Source organism: Taeniopygia guttata, chromosome 2, assembly GCF_048771995.1.
Source record: "Taeniopygia guttata chromosome 2, bTaeGut7.mat, whole genome shotgun sequence".
NCBI lineage: Eukaryota > Metazoa > Chordata > Aves > Passeriformes > Estrildidae > Taeniopygia > Taeniopygia guttata.
Window position 1 is genome coordinate 21,942,290 of NC_133026.1, and position 22,152 is coordinate 21,964,441.

A 22,152-nucleotide genomic window follows, 5' to 3' on the forward strand; every position below is an offset into this window, starting at 1 on the left:
AGGTCTGTGCTTGTACTGTAAAGATTCTGTATTTTACTTTCCTTGTAGCACAGAGGTTGTTTATAAGAAAGGACTATGTAGAGGTCTAGTCTTGTCAGAGCTAGTGTTTATGTCAGTTCTGGGTTCCCAGAGTCAAAAACATTAAGGCAGTGTGCAAGAATAAGAGATGTGTAGTTTTCCACGGTGATAGATAAAAATTTTATCTTGAGGAATGTCAACTTCCTTGAGGGAGAAAATCATTTGTGTTAGTCAGGAATTACTGATACAAATGGAGATCCACAACAAAAATCTGTATAATGCAGATGAAAAAAATAGTCTTTGTAGGAGAGAAAAGCTTCTGAAATGTGGGAGAGAGTGCATATTTAGGTTAATATCGGTACACTAAATGCTTATTAAATATGCTAATCATAATAAAGACAAACAGGCAAACATGGGTAACATAGCTACTGTGAGTGTTCACAATATTCACTAGTTCTTGATCTGGGTCAGTAAATCCATCATGCTCAACAGCATTTGAAACAAAAGATGCTCTTGCGAAATCTTGTGTCTGGCAGGAGTTAACAAGAGTTGCTTGCTGCAAAAGCCTGACATACAGGAATAAAGGGGCTTTTTTAGAGTGGGTCACAAAGTGTCACGTCTTAGAGTGAAAGGTGACTGTTAGATAAAGAAGAGAAGCCTGACAGAAGGCTGTACTGCAAAGCAAAATAAGTTGAAGATCTCAGGACCTCAGTGCACAGTGTGGTGGAACTGAAGAGAATTGCTCAGATCTCCACGGTTCAGGATCCAGCAATATCTGTGGTATCAGCTGCATCCCCTGGGGCCAGTGTGTTCCTGAAATCCCATTCTGTTTCAAGGAACTCTAATTAATTAAAACACTTTATTTTCAATAATAAATACATTTTTTGGTTAAAGTAGATATTCCCCAGGAATAACAAAAAAGGCGAAGAGTTAAATTTACCCTATCATGAAGGATGTAGAGGTCTACCCACACTATGCTGTCTATCCCACTATGCTGTAGTGTATTAGAATAAAACTTTCTTATATAATGAATCCCAAACGTAGTTGTTACTGTGACAATATCCATGTGGCCATTTATTTTAAATGCTGTAATTTGTATTTTCTAAGTGTTGACTCTGATTTAGAAGTAGGTCTAAGAATCAATGCTTTATTTCTGCAGGAGTTCTTAGAATGCCATTATGTACATATGCACATAAAAGCTTTTCTTGGCTTCTGGGAACCATATGGAAAACACCCTTTCCAAAATTCCTTTCATGATACTTCTGATCTCCTATTTCACCAGGCTTTGTCAGTACATAAAAGGAAAAAAAAAAAATATAGAATCAGCCATGAGTAATGCATACAAGCTACCAACAAGTTTCCTGGCACTGGCTATTGTTTTCAAAATACTACCACCGAATCCTTTCACTACCAGTATGAATACTGAATTTGTTTTCTCTACCATGTTCAGGAAGTAAATTTGTAAATTTGTAAATCAAATCCTCCTCAGCTGCCCAAGTACAAGAGGATATGAAGGGGACATGAAATCCCTCACTCAGATGAGAGTGATGATTTGACCTATTACCTACTGAATTCAACAAAGCACCTGCTGCTGAGTTCGGATGCAAGGCTCTGGATCTGCCTCTGAGAGCTTCTGCACACCCCCCTCACAGCAAACAGCATCACCGCCTCAGTTTGTACACAGCCAATATTGGCACTTTATCCTTGGAGTAAAAAGCAAATTGCAAATCGTACCCAGCTGCTTTGCATTTCCAGTACATCTTGGTGTGTTTTCCTTTGGCAAAACAACGTGATATCCATCCCCAAAGAAGTTCCTTTGTCTTGCCTGCAGAAGGACAGTCCTGTGGGTGTTTGAGAGGAGGGATTAGCTGTGAGTGAGTGTACAAAGCAGCATTCAGTCTGGCCGTGGTAACTTTGTGCTAGTTCCCGGTGAGGGTGAAGGAGCCTTGGCTTGGCCTCTTTTAACACAAGGCCCTCAGAAAACACAAAGGAGCCTATTTGCTTGGAGGATAAGATGCAGAGCACTTGCACTGTTTGTATTTCATAAAGCACAGCTTTTAAATGGGACTTGTTATGGCTGTTGGAGTTTAAACTTCAACCCACAGGCTCAGCTGTGAGAGAGGTAGGGCAGGTTTTAAATCTGTACTGGGAGAGAGGCAGAAACCCTGAGAATAAATCCTTTATAGAGTAATATCAAAACCCAGTATGTGTCAGTGCTTTGGAACTCTTGCTACTGGTAATAACATAAATCTGGAGTACCTGTCACTGAGGCAAGAATCTACCACCAAAATGGCAAATCTAGAGGATATTCATTCAGACTGCTGCTACTTATTTTCTGCCCTTGTCTGTCCCTTTGTACTAATGCAAACACAATCTCTCTCTCGTTCTGTCTTGTTTTCCTCTTCTTTCTGCTTGCTTTCATCTCTCCTCCAGGGAGCTGTAAGGAGGTGTTACAGATATCCTCACAACAGTGTTGTCACTTGGGCCTGTTGAGCCTATACCTGATCCCTTCTGCAATAAATGATTCTGTGGAAAATCACCAAAGGAAACTTGAAGTGTAGTACTACTCCATCACAGCACAGGTCAAGAAAAACTTCTGTAAAGACTTACATCAATAAATGCATATCAGTTTAGGACAAGTATAACATATGCACCAGTGTGCTGGTTAGTAAGAGTACTTGACGCCAGAATTCTTTCTAAGAAATCTGGCTCTGTCAGTTGCTGATATCCCAGACTACTCTACCATTTTTTTTGGCATAAAGAACAGATTATGGGACAGAGGGTGACATGAAGAGAGGCTATATTGCCCAGAATTAAAAAAAAGTCTCCATTGTTGTGAAATGTTTTTAGAACTGTTGTTCAGATAGTTATTTTGACTTTTATTTTATTTTATTTTTTAAAGCTGCTTGATAATGCTAGTTTGAAAGCACAGCTAGCATGCTTATATTTTAATGTATGTGAGTGTTCTTTGTATGGACAGGGAAAACAGCAGAGATGTAAAAAAATAGTAAGTAATTTTCTTCCTATAAAATCAGCTTATTTTTTATTTTCTTTATTCTCCAGTCCAAAGGAGACTGTTGGATCTTCTGTTTGCAATTTAACAGGAAGTCACCATCCCAGCTGGAACCTGTGTTTCCCCAACATCCTCAGCCTACTTGGATGACTAAGCAAAGATCTGCTTATGTGCTCATCCAAAAAGCAAACAAAGATGGGGAAAGACAAGTCCAGGCAGCTGGCTGAAGACAGGATCCCGTTTTATTTGTTCCAAGGTTTCCCAACACCTCTGTGCAACTGAGCACACTAGCAGCTGCATCTTAGCAGAACAGGTTCCCAAAATGATAACAGAGCTCAACAGTGTAAAAAAAAAAAAAAATCTTTATTGCCTTTAAAACATGCGTATTTTCATAGAATTTCTGTAGTATCACATCCAGTTATTTATTTTCTGACAAATCAACAGTATTAACTTCATGAGATATGACTATGACATATATTCCCTCAAATAAAAGGATTTTCCTTCAGTTTCTTCTCTTACAACTCACTGCTTACACAAAAAAAAATCACAGATCATTTTTTGCCTATACTTTAAAAGCTGAGGCTTGTAAGCACTTCTCACATCTCTGCCATTTTGATCTCTACTCCTTCCCCTTGCCCCTGAATTTCTGGTAGAGCAGTACAAGCAAAGATTCAGCAGTCCTTGACCCACACACTTTGAACATCAAGGTTCCTGTACAAAAACCAAAAAAATCTTTTTCAACTATCTCTAACGAATCAACATAGCTCTCTCCTTGGATCGGATATTAATGGAGGATAAACAATGTTGGGAGGCGAAGCTCAGTTCCTTAGCTTGCATCCATCACGCAGCTGTTCTGTTGGTGCTGGTGGATGCTGAGGTTAGAAACAGGGAAATGTGTGGAAACATGCAGGTGTGCATCTGTGGATATGTGTAGGTGCATGTAGAGTTGAGTCCTGATGGGCAGGATAAGAAAGAGGAGCAAACACTGTCTAACACCAAAGGTTTCTGTGGTTCTGCTCAGCTCTGGAGGAGTTCAAGACAGTAGAAGAGGGACATGGAACATCACCTACTTCTCACATACCCTTCTTATGAGGGAGGGTAAGTAGGCAAGGGGAAATAAACAAAGCAAAAGAGAAGGTCTGCACCTGTGTGAAAGCATGCCTGGGCTGCAGAAATTCACTGGCCTCATTTGTATTCAAAGCTTGTCATTGGGGTGGCTTTGTTTTATACAGAGTCTGGCCAAGTTTTCACTTTTTTTCTCCCTTTCCAGATAGAGTAGGCTTAAGACTTCATTTGATATGCCCTCATAATATTTTTTTAATAATACAGTGTAGGCTAATTACACAGCAGACTTGTTGATAATGTAATTCGACTGTTCTGAGTATTTGGGATTTCTCTCCCAGCCCTGCCGAATTTGTGTGAGAGGTTTGTCTACACAAGGAAATATCAGCAGAAATTTGACAACCAGTACAGCACATGGAATAATGAGGGAGAGGATATAGATGTTTGGAAGATACCACTTGTATGTTGATGGGCTCAGGAACCGTTTTCCACCATAAACCAGCGTGTGTGCAGTGGACAAAATCAGTGTCAGATATCCCAGTTTGGACTAAAGGAGAAAGACGGAAAAAACAAAGGAAAGAAATGTAGGTTAAAACAGTAAAATAAACCAGAACAAATGCAAATTTAAGGACACAGTAAGATTTGTGGCATGAGCAAACTTGGGGACTGGTGAAATGAAACTATTTTATGTAGCATAAAGGCTCTTATTATTTTTTTAAAAAAATCAATTAAAATGGTTATAGATTAAATAGTTTGGTTTTTTCACCATCAATAACACCTACAATTTTTCCTAGCTCACATGTACTGCCTAGTGGCGGTCATATTTGTGAAAAAGCTGAGAAAATGCTGACATTCAGTAGAGAAATTCAAGATTTTTTTTTTTATGCTCTAGTGCTAATCCATCCAGAAGTATCATACTGTGCAAGTTTTTTGCCTTGATAAAACATTCATTGATAGTAATTTCCCCTTCTCTTGCCTCCCCTCCCCTCTAGCCCAGCTCCTGCAGAGGCATGGCAGCTTGCACTAAACTTCCTCCAAATGGAGAGCTGAGATTATGTGTTACCAAGGGCAGCCTGTTTATAGTCACAGCAGTTTTTACAGTCTGCAGAAATTGCAGATTCTCTTTGAGTGCTTGGCATTGAGAAGATTTGAGTTATAAAGTAATTTTCAGATCCATTTTAACTGAATTATCTTGTGATCCAAAAAAATTAACACAATAAAATGGCTAAATTATTTTGTGACTTTGTACAATTGTGGAATTTGATGTCGAAGCCAGCTTTCTGTTTTTCATTTAGGAGCTCACATTTTCCCAGCTTTCTCTTTTTAATGCAATAATCCCAGTTGTACCATAAGGAGCCATCAGAGCAATTGTGGGTTTTTAAAGCTGTTTGGCCATGTAGATGTTTTTTTTTTTCACTGTGTGGTGGTGGATAAGGCATAGATCACATTTGAAGATAATAACAGAGGAAAGCCATAAGTCTCTAGTGAACCTGCCCATGGCCACTGTTGATAAGGGAAGGAGGTTTACTAGGGGAAGGTTTTTTTAGAGATGGTCTTCTTACCTGAACAAATCGAAATTCTCGCCAGTTGACATTGTTGCTGACTGAAGGCAAGGAAGTTATTCCCAGAAGAACAAATAAAAAAAATCCTAAAATTCCCAAAGCCAAATAAGAGTCACTAAGCCAGGCATTAGTGTGGTCGAGTGGTTCTGTTTTATTGTTCATTACCTGAAGAAAAGAAGACCAGGTATGTTTTAGTGATAGCAGTTTTAGCACCAATAAGGAGAAAAAATTACCTTACAGGTAAGTAGGAAATAAATGTTATATGTTAACTCAGTGATCATCAGAGATTTACTTTGAATGCCTGCTCAAAAATCAGGAGAGGAATTATACTACATGTAGGTTCCATGTAACTGTAATTGAGGTACATATTTTACTGTTCTGTGGACCTGTTGAAGAGAGATATGTGATCCTTTGTTAAGTAAGATCAGAAAGTCATAGTATATTATATTCTTGAAGGTATATGAAGAAAGAGTGTTTACATTTTCCCTGATTATTTTATGAATATGTCAACTATCTAGGAGGAAGACTGAGGCCAGATATCCCCACAGCTCAACATAGTATCAACAAAACGTAGATATATCAATGTCTAAAAGATACAAAAACTAGGAATATTACTTTATTTTAAAGAACATTGGATTTTCAAAAACATGTCCAAATGGATTTCTGAAGCTTCAGGTAGATGGTATTATTTTAACAGGGTCAGAAGAAAGGAAGACTTAGAGCAGGGAACAAAACTCACCTGGGAGATGATTCTTGTGCTGGTTCTCCAACGTACAAAGGAGCGGATTGGAATAACAAGAGTGAACAAAACATGCAGGGAAGCAAATGCCAAGGCTATTAGGCCAAGCTGTTTCCTACACAGCATCCATTTGTCCAGCCAGTCTGGAAAACGGCGGTACTTGGTACCTCTGTATAACTGAATAATTGCAGCAAATATACCAGGCAGATACACCAAGGCAAGAAGGATGAGTGCCATTACAGGGCAGACACGATTTGGAATGGTAATTGCAATAAAAAATGAAAAGTCATTCTTTTCATAAATGTAAGTGTAAATTATATCAAGAAGCACACAGTAGAAGAAGAAGAATGCAGTTAAGCCAAGGGACAAAAAGATGGGAAACTTCCACATTGGAAACAGTTGCAGAGGGTAATTTTCTATTTCCTGAGCAGCCAAGAGGGATCCCTTATCTAGTGGAGTGAGACCAAGTGCACGAACAATATTCATGACCATTTGTTTAGCTTCCACATCATCTCCACAGACAAATACCTGCAGACAAAAACAAACAGAAGTTTATTTTTTACAGATTTTTGTGATTTTCTCTACTGCCATCCTGCCTGCTTACTGTCAGAGTAAGCACAAGCTTCCTAGCCTGCTTCTTTGCTTACTTGGCTTACTCCTGATCTTAATTAATACAGGCAAAAAAGTACCCTAAAGGTATTTTTGGCAAACAAGAAAAAGAAATTTGAACATGATTCTTTACTTTAGGGAAGAAGATTGTTTCAAGTGGCAAAGTTTTATATCTGGAAATAACAATGTATAACAGGCTTAGTATATGTCTTTGAGTAGAAGACTTTTCTGAAGATCTGCAAGTAGTTTGTAAGCACAAGATTTTATAGGGCTAAATTGAAGCAAAATTTTCAATAGCAGTAAGTAAGACCAAAATTTTCATTTGCTGCTGTAGTGGTCCATAAATACTCGAGGGAAGTGAGGACAGAGATCTTTAAAACATAATTTGCCCATCACAAAAGTAAATAATAGTTCTTTCCTGGTCTAGTAAAATAGTGAAGAAATCATCATTTCTGTATGTAAGACAATAATCCTTTTGGGACTGGGAGAAAGGGGGCAATTTCTGCCCTTGTTGAGATGGTGAAGATTTATAGAACCTAGGCTTGGAAGCCCTTGGTCTCTAGCCAAAACCATTTATCTGGCAGTGGGGAGCAGAGTTAGCAATGGTTTGAGTAGCTGGATGATTTCATGTCTTGTACAAGAGCACTGTCCTTTGAAGTGACAGAAAACATAATATAATAAACATAATAAAGGATTTGCCTTCAAGTAGTCTGCTGTGTTGCTTCCTTTGGCCAGCTCTGTGCCTGCTGGCCTGTGGTTGAGGAGCTGGTTAAAGCAGTTTGCACACACTGCTGTTGTGTTAAATTTAGATAGCGATGATTTAAAAAACTTTAGTAATTTATTCACCTTTCAGCATACTTCTTTTGCCAATACTCATTGACCTATCACATCCCTTGCCTCCCTTGTTTTGCTTTCTTCATTTTATTCTTGCTGTGAAAATTCCTCTTATCTCATTTCTGTTTAACTTTACAACTCTGATGACCAAATGATGTAACACTCCTGATTTGTCTCTCTTGTAGCTCTGCTATCTTTTTTCTCTTGCTTCTGTAGTATTCCTAAACACCTTTCTGAGTTCAGAGGCAAGCTATTTATGATCCCTGTCATGCCATATTAAAAATCCTAAGTAAATTTTAGCTCACATTTTGTTTGAAATGAGAGATTATCATGAAAATACCATCTCAACTCTGCCTAATTCTGCCGTCCCAGGTGTGCTGTGTGTAGCTGAGAGAAGCCATGCGATGTGTGACTCTGTGACAGAGGAAATCCCCGTGCTCAGCCTTACCTGCCGGCTTGCATCCAGCGTGCCCGACTGCAAGGCCCAGGCTGACACGGTGTTAAAGGCTTTCACAACCTTGCTGCCAGGCAGCAGCTGAGCCAGGTGCTCTGCGTTTGACTGGGGATACTGGTTTAATTTCAAGTTGTTGCTTATGTCCACCAAGACTTTTCCATGGAGAACCTCTGCTAGTGGTGTAAGAAAGTTGTAATGCTGCCTCGGGATTGCTATGATGATGATGGCAGCTTTCTGCGCTGCCTCTGCGTGGCCCAGCACCTCTGCATCCTTGGGAATCAGGTTGGATATCTGGGTGCTTCGGCTTCCATACACCACTGGGTAGCCAGACTGAATCATCTTATGCCCCAGAGCTCGTCCAAAATCTCCAGTTCCAAATATGCAGACTGTCTCTCTTTTGTTAGAAGTGTTAGGAGCCAAAGCCATCATGTTGGAAGAATTTTTATTCATCTGTTAAAGAAAAACCAAGTAATTGGAACAAACTAAGCAAAACATCAATCTCTTGAAAATAAAAATTGGGTGTACAAAATAGATATCTTAGCCTCTTCTTGTCCTTTAATATGATTCCTGCACACTCTTCTGAATACACACTCTCAGAAGATTTATGCAGAGATTTTAAAAAACATTCTGAATATTCAGTCCTCCATGTCTTACGGCACTCTATTTTCCATCCATTTTATGGATTTTAACATCCATCTGATCTGTTTCAGTTTTCCTCTCTCAAAGAGAAAATAGGAGGAAAAGACACAAGAGCACAGAGAGCAAGGGTAGCACACTTTTCAGAATAATTGCTGCTTATTTATGCTATAGAAAAGCATTGATGTAGAGTCTGTTTCTAATCAGATTATAACCTGGAAGGTCTTTTTCAAAATACTTTATGAAGGGTTATTATAAAAGGTAGCTATAAACCTATCTGTTGTTCTCAGTATTTCCTCAATGCAAGTAGTCAGTGCCAATTTGTTTTATTATTGTTCTTCAATTTCCTGAAGAATGTTCCAAGAAGCATTTGGACAGTGGACTTGAATATTTCATGTTAAAAATAGATTTTTGATATTTATTTATAACACATAGTAAAATTCTCTTTGAGGTTTTATCTCTCTTCCTTTATCACTGTACCTGGCAACTTCAAAGTCTTTAATGTATTATCCATGCAATAGCAATGTGTTCACTCTATACTTGCAGAGTGAGACCCATGATACAAACACAGAATCACAAAGGTCTGTTCCATAGGTCTTGCAGTACGTCCACATGCTGTTCTCCCTTAACAAAAGGTGGACTCAGAGCAGAGCACCTAAGACATCCCACAGGAGACCCTGGTCTCAGGGTCTGTCCATCAAACAGACCTGTCTGACCTCTCTTGGTCTGTCCATCAGTTTAGTACTTAGAGCATCAATTTAATTTGCAGGAGCCTCAGTTCAATTCTTTTGCTGACTCATAGCTAACTGTCCTAATTAGAGCTGTGGGACCAACAGGTTTTACAGTTTGCAGGTGAAATTGTAATGAAAAGAAATGCATGAAATGTTTAGCTATAACCAAAACAACTTCTTTGCTCCTGTTGTTTACAACCCTTTGCTTACACTCTTCTATGAAGTACCATTCAGAATGCTGCAATTTATACATACCGCCTTTTAAACCACTGAGATGATGTTCTTAGTTTTATATTTTTCTCCAGCTAGAACAATTTTTGCTTTTTAAAAATCTGACATGATTTAAAATTATTTGACCCAAAACTTGCATTTGTTTGGTGAATGAAAAAAATCTAAGTCTCAGCTTCCCCCTACCTGCCATGACTTAGGGATAAGAGCTGTGAGTCGAGGATGCAAACAGCTGTGGCCTATGCTGTAGGGTGCAAGCTTTGCTAGCGAGATAGACACATAAATTCTTATTCTGAGAATCATGTGACGATTTTGTCTTGGGCTACTTCTGTATGCAGCTATGTAACCCTCAGCTGCTATCAGTGCCTGCCCAGCTGCATTCTTGCACTGAGCTGTGGGAGCCCTGGTTTAGAGAGGTACCAAGGCTTCCAGTCATTAGGGAGGGTGAGGATTCAGGCAGAGAAGGGCTGAGCACCTGTGATCTGGAGGATCTGTGTGGAGGCTTTGCAGCGCAGCACAAGGTGTTAACCCTGGCTCTCTGCAGCTGGACTACATGTACTTTGGCAAGTTGTACACTGAGCATGAAAATAGATCCTCAAAGGGACACATCTGAATGTGTCCTGCATATTTGTGTGCTCTGACACATGCATAAAATTGCAAGGTCCTTTGACATATTTGAAAATCATTCTCTGAGGGCTTTATTAATGTCCCACAAGGCTCTAATGTGACTAAAGCTATGAAATTCCTTTCCGGGGGTAGTCTATTTCAAAAAGAACAGAAGGGTTGCTTGTGTAATATTAATAAATGGTCCAACTCAGTACCTAATAAGATTCAACTCTCTTAATTTTAGTTTTTAGCAGTCTCATATTTAAAATTAAAAGTAAAATATATTTGTAACATGCAGTCATCCAGTTGAAAGCATCTGTATTTGTCCTCAAGAAACCCCCAAGATATTGCTGAGTGAACTGTGCAGTTCATTCTCCTCTCCAAACTAAGGATGGAAAAAACCAAAACTCAGATGGATGATATCAGGTATTATATTTGGTACATATTAGAGTTATGTTTTGTTTGGGCTTATAAACATATTTAACATAGAAATGGATCCACCCAGCAAGAAATAAGTTTATAAAGTGCTTCCATTGTTCACTTATGCTGAACGCTTCATTGACTAGCAAACACTGAGCTTGTTTTGCCAGAGAAGAAAAAAAAAAGGGAGATGAAAAGAAAAAATAATGGAAGAAATTGGTATTTTTCCAAAATATGTTTTTTTGAAGTGCTATCTAAGATGTAAAGGGAGTATAAAAGGCATAGAAAGATGAAGGGAGTTAATGTTTTCTTTAGCACTTGTGTTCTAATGTAGCTTAATACCATTTTTAACAAGAGAGACAATTTGCTTGAATAAATTGAGAAGAATTCACCTTTTCATTGTAAGATATAATAAAGATGCCCATAGCTGTTATGAAAGCACAAATTATATATTAGAAACAAACTACTCACCAATTACATTTTTAACAAATGGATTATATTGTAAAGCTGATAGTGCATCTGTTATTTCTGAAAATCACATGTAAGAAAAAGCAAGTCTACTTTTAAATTCCAGGTCTTCTGGACCATGCCTTCTTCTAAAAAATAGAGTAATTAAGTTAATTTTCTCCATAGAATCCTTCTTTTTCTTGCTTTTGACATGACTTTGTGTCAGTTGGCTCTAACTGAACCAAAAGAAGGTTGTAGGCTTGGCAGTGAATGTCTGGAGGTTAATTCAGGCAGTAGGATGTGAGCATATAGAGAATGTAAAGGCACATCCTGGCACTGCTGCCTGTGTTTGAAGAAAATGCAGCATCTCATGGCAACCGTGTTGTAAAGCCAAAAGAAGGAAATTGGACTCACAGATTCATGAGAGCAGTAACTGGAATCTAAGAAGATAGTAATTTTCTGTAGAATGAGATGTTTTGTTGTGGTGTATCAGCATGACAGAAGGGAAGCAGAAATATATCACAAGGGACACAAGGTTTTTTTGGTAACTGGGAGCTCAGCCCAAAGGCTGACACTGGGGTGTCACTCAGCAGCTGGTGGCAGTGGAGCTCTGCTCCAGGGCCATGGGTTATGCTGGGTGTTCTCAAAGCACCAGAGGAAAGCAGAAATATCAGCAAAGAAACATGCAGTAATCCATATCTATTTTTTTACATATGTAGCTGTATATTATCTGAGAAAAAGCCATAGGGATTTGTATGCATACATAATATTTTTCCTTATATCCACCCCCATAACATTAGACCACTAGCTAAGCCTTTTGTTATTTGAATGATGATCTATGTAAACTTCTGCAATGATTAGCTGTGGCCTTTCTCCTCTGCATTGTTGTTGTATTCTTCTGCACTGAATTACCCTATTTTAAGGAAAATAATGGTCATCTCTCATTTTCTTGGTCAGTAAAGATAAAAGGCGATGCTGAAAAAAAGAAGTTACCTGCAGCACTGTCATTCTTCCCCATTGCATAAAAACTAAGGGGAAGTGAACAGTGGGGAAGGGGAAGGTACAATGTTTAGTTAAGTAGTTATATGCAAATATTTGATTATATAGGAAATTAAATTAAGACAGGTAGATTGCTTTGCACATGGGAAAAAGGAGAGATAGTCTAGAAGAAGCAATACCACAGATGAAGTACCATGCCAAAAGTGGAAAAGTGGAGATGGGATGGATAATGGAAATATCAGAAAAATGTAACATGAAATGCAGATGAAAGATTCTTTTAAAAAGGAACAAAAAAAAAAATAAAAAAAATTGCTCTGGTTGTGGTCTTAAGAGGTCCTTTCTACAGCAGAATGAACTGTGTTTAAACCAGGTCTGACAAGATGCTTGTCTCACCTGTTTGTGAGACCTTCCTGTGTTGTGGATGCTGAAGCTCCTTGCTTACTGCTTTCTCAGCCACTTTATTAGGCAAATTTTTGTATGAGCAATCTATATTGCCTCCCCCACAGTGACACAGCTGTCAAAGGTGTCAGTTTATCTCCCTTCTCTTTGCAGCAGCCTTTGTTGGACATGAAAACTCTTCCCATTTTACCCTTTTCTTCTAGAAATAAAACAGTCCCGCATCTTTCCTGCAACTTGTGTTTCTGAGAATGGTGATCTTTCGCACGGCTTTCTTCTGATGTTTCTAGGCTAAGCTGCTCCAACTGTTAATTAAGTGTGGTGCTGACTGCAGCACTCTCACAGAGATAGCAAATAAAAAAGGATTGCTTTAGTTGCCTCACAGTCCACACGTAATCCTGCTGTCACATTTGTCTCACTCACAGCACAGACAATTCAATAGTCACATTTAGGTCATGAGTGCTTTAACAAGGGGTGTGTGGCAACAGGGACCAAGATGTAGAATGCAACACCTGGTGCTGAGCTCATGATTTGCACACCATGCACGTGTCACATTTCCACCTTGGACTAACCTTAGTCTAGCAGTACAGCCTGTGTGCCCAGTAGCAGCTGAATGCATTTGGGTCCACCCAAAACAAGTCTTCTGGCACACCTTTTGTGGTAAGGGATCTAGTTTCCTATGTTCCAAGGTAGCTCTGTAGTGTAAAGCAAAGCTTGAAAGTTATGATCTGCTTCTACATCTGAGCAGAACTGAAACACCAATGCAAATGCATCCTCTTACACCCAATCCTTTAATTATACTTCTCCCATACCACTTGCTCCATCCTTGGTTTCTGTCCTGTTTTCAGAGCTGTATTGTGCACGTGTCCCTGTTGAATAGTACCATATTTTTTTCAAACTGTAGCTTCAATTTGTCAAGATCATTCTGATTTCCAGGCTGTCCTTTAACTTGCTTGCAGCCCTTTTCAACTTTGTCAGATTGTCAGCTTCAATAACTAGAGTGTCTATTCCGGCATCCAGGCCATTTAATGAAAGGAATAGGAGCATTGCCAGGAGAAACCCCTTATATATCTGCAGTAGATGCAGTCTTCTATTTTGACAATGGTTAACTGAAAGATTGAAAAATGTTTCTTTTGCTAGTTCCACAGAACTCTACCTTGTATTAGTTTAATCTAAACTGCATTTTTGTAGTTTGCTTTTGACAGTTTTTTCTAACATTTACCATACAAAAAAATTTGCTCATGTCAAATTTTGTCACTTCTGTGATTCACAAGGCCTGTTATCCTTTTATAAGAAATAATGGGGTTGGTTTGGAACTACTTATTTTTGATTAATCTATATGCCTATCATCTCTTTCTTTCTTATTTTCTATTTGCTTCCTCTGTTTGAGAATTGTATTTAAATGGATTATTTTAAAGGGCCATAATTCTGCACCTCCTCTTTTGTCTTACATTAAAAAATATCTGTTATTACCTTTCCAGTCTTTCAAAATTTTACCTCTTCCACAAAATTCTTAAAGACAGTATTTACAACCATGGAAATGTTTCAGTTATCACCTAAATGGTGTGAGATGAATTCCATCAGCCTTGCTGATCTCAAGTCATTTAACTCACATAAGCATGGCCTAATGTCATTCTGCTATTATTTAACAAGTATTTCCAGCTTTTCACTACTGATGTAAACCCTCCTGTCATGGTTGACCCTTCCAGTGAACAAAAGCAAAATAGCCATTACACAACTGGCTTTCTTGGAGTCATTAGTCAATAGTTCCCCTCAGTTGAGTGGTGGATCAATGCTCTCCTTGATTTTTCTTTAACAGTTTATGCTTTTACAATAAACTTTTTATATTTCTTTTTGTGCTGTGGCTTTTAAAATCATACCAACATATTGACACAATTCTATGCTTGTCCAGAGATTTTGGTTTATGTGTGTTTGAATTTGAAGTTATGAAGAACTGACAGCTCCAGCCACATGGCTCTCTTATGGCAGCCCTTGCACTGCATTGCAATCGTTATGTCTCCGCTTTTAACAGTTTATTTAAGCAGCTGCCAATCGCCTGACCTAATTTTCTTCTCAATTTGTACTTCCCATGTAACCTCACCTTCTCACCTTCAGGATCTAGTGTACTCTGCTTGTTATTCTGCTTGGGGAACAAATCCATTTTCGAGCACTTGATGTTTCTTTGTTGTCTGTGGTTGCTCCAAGCTGTGACAGCTCTGCATTTCCCCCTCTTTTTTCACAATCTTTTATTTGGATTATATTCTTTTATCTCTCAATTCAGGGCAAAATTTTAGAAGAAAAAGCAGGATATAAGGACTATAAAAAGAGAAAAGGCCAAAGAAATTTGACCTGTTGCCATGTAAAAGAAAGGTTTATAAGTAGGTTATGGTAGGTCATGGTGTTGTCTACTGTAGGAACTAGTACCAGGATTTACAACATTGGTCCATTTATGTTTCTCTCTCTCTCTCTTTTTTTTTTTTTTTTTAAACTCATGTTAAGAATTTTAACCCCAAAGGTGTACATAAGGATTATATACACAACAAATGTTATGTGATTTTAACTATAAAAATGATGGGTCAAAGGCCTTATTTTTATGCAAACGAATTATTTTTACTGCTATTTCCATGTAAATAATAGCAAGGATTCTGTTACTCTGTGCAAGTAATAGAGAGTGTTGGGGGTGGAATGGCCTTTCAGGATCAGCTTGCCATTGCTCTAGTAGAGCATTCTGGAGGCAAATAAAAGTTCTGACTTAATACATCTTGCTCATTATATAGCATGCTGAGTGTAGATTCATATGTGTGAATTCATATATGGTTATGCAGAAGTCATGACAACAGTATTGAGTGCATATTCCAGTGATTCTTTGTAGTAGACTTTGGATATAAAATCTGTTTTCTAGGTTCACCTGTCCATTAAAACCTTGTTTTTCATATTTGAAAAGGGCTATTCTTCTAAGATGATGAAGCGACACTTGGATTGACAGTTGGGAACTTCTTAAATTGAGTCCATTGCACAGATGAACTCTATCAGTACCTTGATATGTGGGGAAGTTAATTCTTTTCTTGGGTTCACTAACCTGCAATGTTTAACTCTGCTTGAACAGTAGTGAACCTGGGGCATCTGGGACAAGCAGTTTGGGTTCAGACTGTGCTCTCATTTTAACCACACTGCTGTTTTAACATGAAGGATTTAGCTGCTTCTGGTGGTTTTTTTGGTTTTTTTTTTTTTTGGTTGTTGTTTGTTTTTTTTTTTTTTGTTTTTTTTTTTTTTGCTTCTATATCTCTTGTTTTCATTACAGCAAAGATGAGCTGAGCTTTGTCACATAGCATCCACGTAGATAAGCCTCTGCTAGAGACTTTTTTTCAAAGTTCTGTGTCTCCCTAGTCAGGAAACACCTGGAAGCATGCAGTTCCTTACATGGATTCAGGATGTATGTCATATGTCAAACTACGCTTACACAGTTTGAACCACTCAGGCAGGACTGAGCACAATGACAGCTCATTTCAATAACAGAGGTTCAGAGCATTCTCTTCCAAAATATTTTGAGAAGAGGTTCCCACCACCACTACAGAGAGGATGTCCTGAGCACTGTTGGACCTGATGTAATTATTTATTTCAATTTTGCTGGGCTACTGTGAGCTGAACTTGAGTTGGCATTTAAGGTTGAAATGGTGAAAATAAAGACTTGTCTCATGTCCTGCAAACCTTCCTCATGCCTCTTTGAACAGACCAAGCAGGTTCAGTCAGTTTTGCTTCCTAATGCCTCCTTGTGCTCCTAATCCCTCCCTACCTGACAAACATACATCCTTCTCAGTCATGCTTGAGCACTCCTGATAAACATGGTGCTTTGACACCATTCCAATGCTATGTACTTTTGCTGGTAGCAACAAAGAGCACTGCCTATGACCAAAGGTGCAAAAGGCAGTGGACATGGCCAGGATTATTTTTTAATTTATTTTATTTTTTTTTAATATCAGGCCTTTTTTTTCATTGTTTCCTTTAAATTCTATGTGCCTGTGGGTGAGCATGGTGAACTTGAAACAAATAAGTAAATGGGTACATATGTTTATTTGGATTTATACTTTTTTCTCTGATAATTCTTAGTTTCCAATACTGTCAAGTTCTCCAAAGTTAAACTTTATTTCTCCAATAGAGGTATTTCTCATAGTTGTCTTAAATGTTTATTGCAAGTACTGGCAAGCAGAAGTCATCCCCAAATGCAGGTTTTTTTTTGTAAATAAGACTCCTGCTTTGTCTTGTAATTTATGATCAAAAGGTGTATATTAGATTAAAATGCCCTAATACAGTAAAATTACACATAGTAGCCCATTAAATATAGTAAAAAAAGAGAAAGACTTATTTCTTGCATAAGTGGTACTTCATCTTTGGAATACTTTATGAAATATTTCACACATGCTTAATATACAGTAATCCTATTGTAATGTGCAAAACAGGTGAAATGAGATTTAGAAATTCTCCTCAGAAAGACAGGTACACTACTCTGAGGCAATCCCATTTACTTAAAATTTAATTTTACTATTCCCACAGAGAGAAAAAGAAGACACTCTAGAACAAATACTGTTTCTTACAAGATGACATCTGTCAAACCAAATCTGCCCTAAAATACAAATTGCATTTTTGGTTTCTTGATACACCTAAAACTAAAAGGCATGTGGCTAAACTGCTGTCCCATGATTAATCCAATACTTAAGCACATCAAGAAAACAGCAGAATAGCTCCAACAAACCTATTACAACAAATTATGCATTAATTTTCTTTCAAGCAAATGAATATCTGCTGCTCTTCTCAGCAGAAAATCCTGGGCTCCAAGATTTGACAAAGCTGATAAAAAATATTTTTTTGAGACAATAAATCCTCCTATGGAGGGCATTGCATTTCCCACATCTTCACTTTTTATCAGGAGTACACTAAAACTGCTTGGAGGCTCTTCAAACAGATGAAATATAGTCCTAAATAGTTGTGCTTAATGTTGTCTAAATCATAGCAAAATACTGAGAGGGCTGGAAATCTCACCACCTCCAGCTGCTCCCATAAACACACAGTACACAGCTATAACTTGTGTACTTTCCTCAGTCTTTTCAGGGGTGTTGTTCTATTCTGAGGTTTGTAGGTATTAATCTTTAATCTGGCCTCTTCAACGTCAAGAAGAATGAAAATATTTCTTAAAACATGTGAAGGCGAGCAAGTGTGGGGGAGAGAGGGACCTGCCTACAGTGCAGGGGCACTGGGTTTATCCCAGCTGGCCCAGGAGATGTTCTGAGGCTTTGAAAGCCATGCTTGAAGATCCACCAGGCATGGAAAGGCACCTATTGGTATCCTGCTGAGGTGTTCCCTCACTGTGAAGCAATTTTCTTGAGCATCTTTTATCTGCCATTTAGAGACAGTAACAAGTAGCTGTGTCTCACAGAGAAATAACACTAGAAATAATGAAGCCTGGCTTCCTAGGGGTTTATGTTTCTTGGCTGATTACAGGCGCTGATTGGAACTGTTTCTAATCACAGGAGATGACTCCTATAACATTTCTTCTAGTGGATTTTAGGTGTTTCAAATGTATACAGTCACATTATAGTCTTTCATTTTTCAGGACTCTTCTGTGGGGTCTTCAGCTGCCCTCTTTCACGCAACATGAGAAGAAGCAAGCGCTCTGCCCTTCAGGTATATTTGTTTGAAATCATCAGTAAAAAAATAATTGAGAAACACACATAAATGTGAGACACTCATGTACCTCTCACTTCCTACAGAAATGAAGCTAAAATAATGGACACCCTAAAATTTTGTGAAGTATACACATCCCAATGCATGTCTGTATCACCAAAAGAGAAGGAAGAGAGTGAAGCAGTTTTGACCCAACATTGTTGTGGGCTCTTGACAGTAATGGAGAGGAAGGAGGGGATGTTGCAAGGCAAGATTTTACTGACAGCCATCAATGCCTTGCAGAGACCAGAAATAGCTGAAATTACACCAACAACCTACCAAAACCAGACCTTCCAAACGCTAAAAATGTAAGAGTTCATGCCACGTGTTTATTAGGAGCTCTAGGAGAGCATGAAAAACCTGACTCTCTTCCCATTTACAGTAATGAATTCTTGATTTGCAGGTCTCTTGCTTTTGGACTGGGTTGCACAAGTGGGGAAATGAAGCCCAGTTGTTTTACTGCACCTTTCACAAAAGATAGGGCAAGATGGCTGCAGTGGTGTAGCAACAATGTTCTTGGCTGTCTTATGCTCTTAGAAATCTGAGAAGTGAGAATATGATGATAGATTTAAGAAAACAGCATGAATATTAAATTTTCTTGCCAAAACAAATAAATGTGGATTTGCAAAATTTTGGGAATGAGGCCAAGAACATTTTACAGAAAGTTCATTAATCTATGTTTAAAGATATATGATTGAACAATCCAAGACAGTGGATAACTTCATCAGTTCCATTACTCACTTGATGTGAGTAAGGTTTCTTGCTCCTTTTGGTTTCCTTTATTTATTTTATGTGGACTTGAACATTTTCCTCTCTCATTTGACTGAATCTGAGCGGCATCTGCAGAGACATGCCTGCCTCCAGGACAAAATGAACACTGATATTTTCAGCAGAAATTATTCCTCAAAAAAAAAGCCAATCCCACAAATAAAACAAGAAAAAACAACCCACCAAACCAAAATGAAAAAAAAAACAAGAGAGTGATATAGATATTTTTATGCTGTTGAATTTTTCAACAAGGACAAATCCTTATCAGGCAAATTTTAAAATTCTTTTCAAGATGGAAGAAGTTCCCCTTCTTACTGAGCCGCTGATTTCAAAACTCTCTAAGAAGTAACCTTTAGTTACAGGCTTTGAAAATTAATTGCTGAGAAGCTTGAATTTAGAAACTTGCTTTTAAAATAGAAAAAAACCCCAGTGGCAGGATTAGTAAAATATTGACAGAGCTTTTCAGGGCAGTATCCTATGCTGAGAAAAGGAAATACATAGGGTTTGTGGGTTTTTTTAATGTTGTTTTCTTTTTTTTTTTTTTTGTTTGGGTGGGGTTTTTTTTGTATTTTTGTTTTTTTTTTTAACCAAAGCCTGCTTTGAGTTCAGCCCAGGTTTTGCAGATGCACGAGCTGCTGCTGGTGATTCCTGCCTGGCAAGCAGGGATGGGTGTGCACAGCAGTGAGTGCTTAGCTCCTCTACCAGCCCAGATGTTGGTAGAAATGACATCTGCCAGAGAACTGCCCTGGGGCACTGCTCTTGGGGCACATCACTGCCACCAACTTGCTTACAGGGCAGCCAGAGTTATCCTGTGCCACTTCATGGGGACAGGAACCCTTACAAAACATCTCATACAAATCCCTGCTGCCTGTGCCCTCTTACACAGGGGCTGTGGCCTTCAGGGAGAAGTCACCCTGATTTCTGTCTTCTGCTTGCTCCTGGGTCTCAGTCAGGGTCTGAGACCTACCCCCATTTCCTACCCCTGTGAAATATGTGGGGTCAAGGCAGAAGTCACTCTTGGTTCTGCATGTCAAGACATGCAATAAGGAAAAAAGGAGTGAAAGAAAAAGTGGATATTTGGAACAGAGACAAATGAAAAGCTTTTACTAAACTTAGCTGAAGAGCAAAGAAGAGGGTGCAAGGAGGTAGGAAACAAAGTGTCATGCTGCTTCTGTAATTGCCTAATTGGACAAAATAATTCCCTCCTGCAGGGTAACCCTCTCTTGCATCTCCAGTAAGTAAATTCAATACATAATAAGGAACTGAGTTTTCTGAATAAGCCCATTGTCTTTATTGAATTACCATTTTATGCTATTATGATTATTGCATAATTATCCACTTTTTGTGAGTACTCATGTCTTTTTACATATTTCCTGCTCTCGCAGTCATCGTAGCATGGGACCACCCCAGAGAAATCATTCGTCAAACCATCCTCTGCTTTAATGATGCCAGAAAGTGTTTTGCTCTTTGGCAATCACCTTCTCCACTTAATTTCTTAGCTCTTAAGGCTTGTTTATTTAGAGGCCTCCAGAAACTTGCTCACAGAGTTGGCATCACTAAAGGTGGTAGGCAGCAGTAAAACACTTTGATCCCAATCCTCAGGTGCTGTAACTTGTCTGAATTGGATGGCTAAGCCTTTTCACCATTGATCAAGCAGTTTGTAGCAGATTATTATAATTGAGCACCTTTGAAGTGCCAAGTTATATGAAGCTCTGGAGCAGGTGATGTTTCAGAATTCAAATCAAATTTATTAATATTCTAATTTTTAGGGATATTGTGCTGTTTATGGAGGTGGTTTTTCTGCACATTCTTATTTGTCCTGGGGAGGCTGCTTCACTTGGGGAAAAAAAACATGTAGGGAAATCATCCATAGCTAAGAACATGTTCTCACTCCTGATTTAATCTTGACCTCATGTTTTCCAAAGACAGTCACGGGAACTGCATGTCCCAGTGGGAGGTGAGCCCTAGCCTTGCTGCTGAGCCAGGCTGATCTGTGTCACTCTGCCAGCCCACAAACAAGGCAGCTCAGCCAAGAGCAGTCCCCAAGCCAGGCAGCCTGAGCCTGTCTCCAGCACAGTGCCACCACCAAAGTTAGGGCATTTCTCTGGTAATCCCACTGAGAGAGACAGCACTCAACAGTTTAGTAAAGTAAAAACAACAACTGAAAGTCACTTTGCAGTGGTGCATCCAGGGCTGCACTCAGGAGTCCCTATGAAGCTGGGAGGAAGCTGCCAGCCCTCTAATGAATGCTTTTGCTGGCAGCTATTCCCTGTCCCCAAGAAGCACCAGTATAACCAGTGCTCACCCAAGCTGCTGCCTGGCACAGTCCCAGCACCCTGCCCAGACCTCCACAGCTGGGAGGACAGAGCTGTCAGGAGCTCAGGAAGGGCTCACCAGGACATTTGGGAATGCACCTGCTTCTCACAGCCCTGCCTACAAACATCTAGTAAGTGAATTAAATGAGTATTTTATTGACAGTGCTCTCACTAAATTTTAAAAAAGAAGAGGATCTGCTTCTAAACAGTGAGGTCAAAAAGAGGAAAAAAACCCCCAGCGTTTTGTTTTAGAGCATGCAGGGAGAAAAAGCTCCCTACATTTGAACTGCAGTAAGCATTCAAATGTTACATTTACATACCTGTCCCTACCTTTTCTTCCCCAAACCCGGCTTTTGAACCCCAAAATCGAGATACATGAAAATCTGAATAGAATAAAAATAAAGTCAAAATGCCAATGCCTCTAAAATGTCCCACAGAAAATAAGATATTGAAAATGTTGCAGTTCCACTCTGCTAGTTCAGCAACAAAGATGAGAAAGGAAGAAATGTTTGGCTCAAATCTTGAAGTTACCAAATAAAGAGGTTTAAATAAGAAATAGACTTGGGAGCAGTGAAAGAGACCTTAAAATATGTAGAT

General features: G+C 38.8%; 1 protein-coding gene across 2 annotated transcripts in view; it reads right to left on the bottom strand.

Annotated features, from left to right (window-relative positions):
- Positions 1–3,376: 3,376 nt before the first annotated feature.
- The window catches only part of STEAP4 (STEAP4 metalloreductase), a 29,096-nt gene continuing 10,320 nt past the window's right edge, over positions 3,377–22,152 (bottom strand). For both annotated transcript variants that reach the window (XM_072925508.1, XM_030264641.4), the window contains exons 2-5: positions 8,286–8,741; positions 6,395–6,922; positions 5,656–5,820; positions 3,377–4,640 (exon numbers count right to left, since the gene is read on the bottom strand). In XM_072925508.1, coding sequence (XP_072781609.1) covers positions 4,371–4,640; positions 5,656–5,820; positions 6,395–6,922; positions 8,286–8,741 — 1,419 coding nt within the window. In that variant the 3' untranslated portion in view covers positions 3,377–4,370. The remainder of the gene's footprint in view (positions 4,641–5,655; positions 5,821–6,394; positions 6,923–8,285; positions 8,742–22,152) is intronic.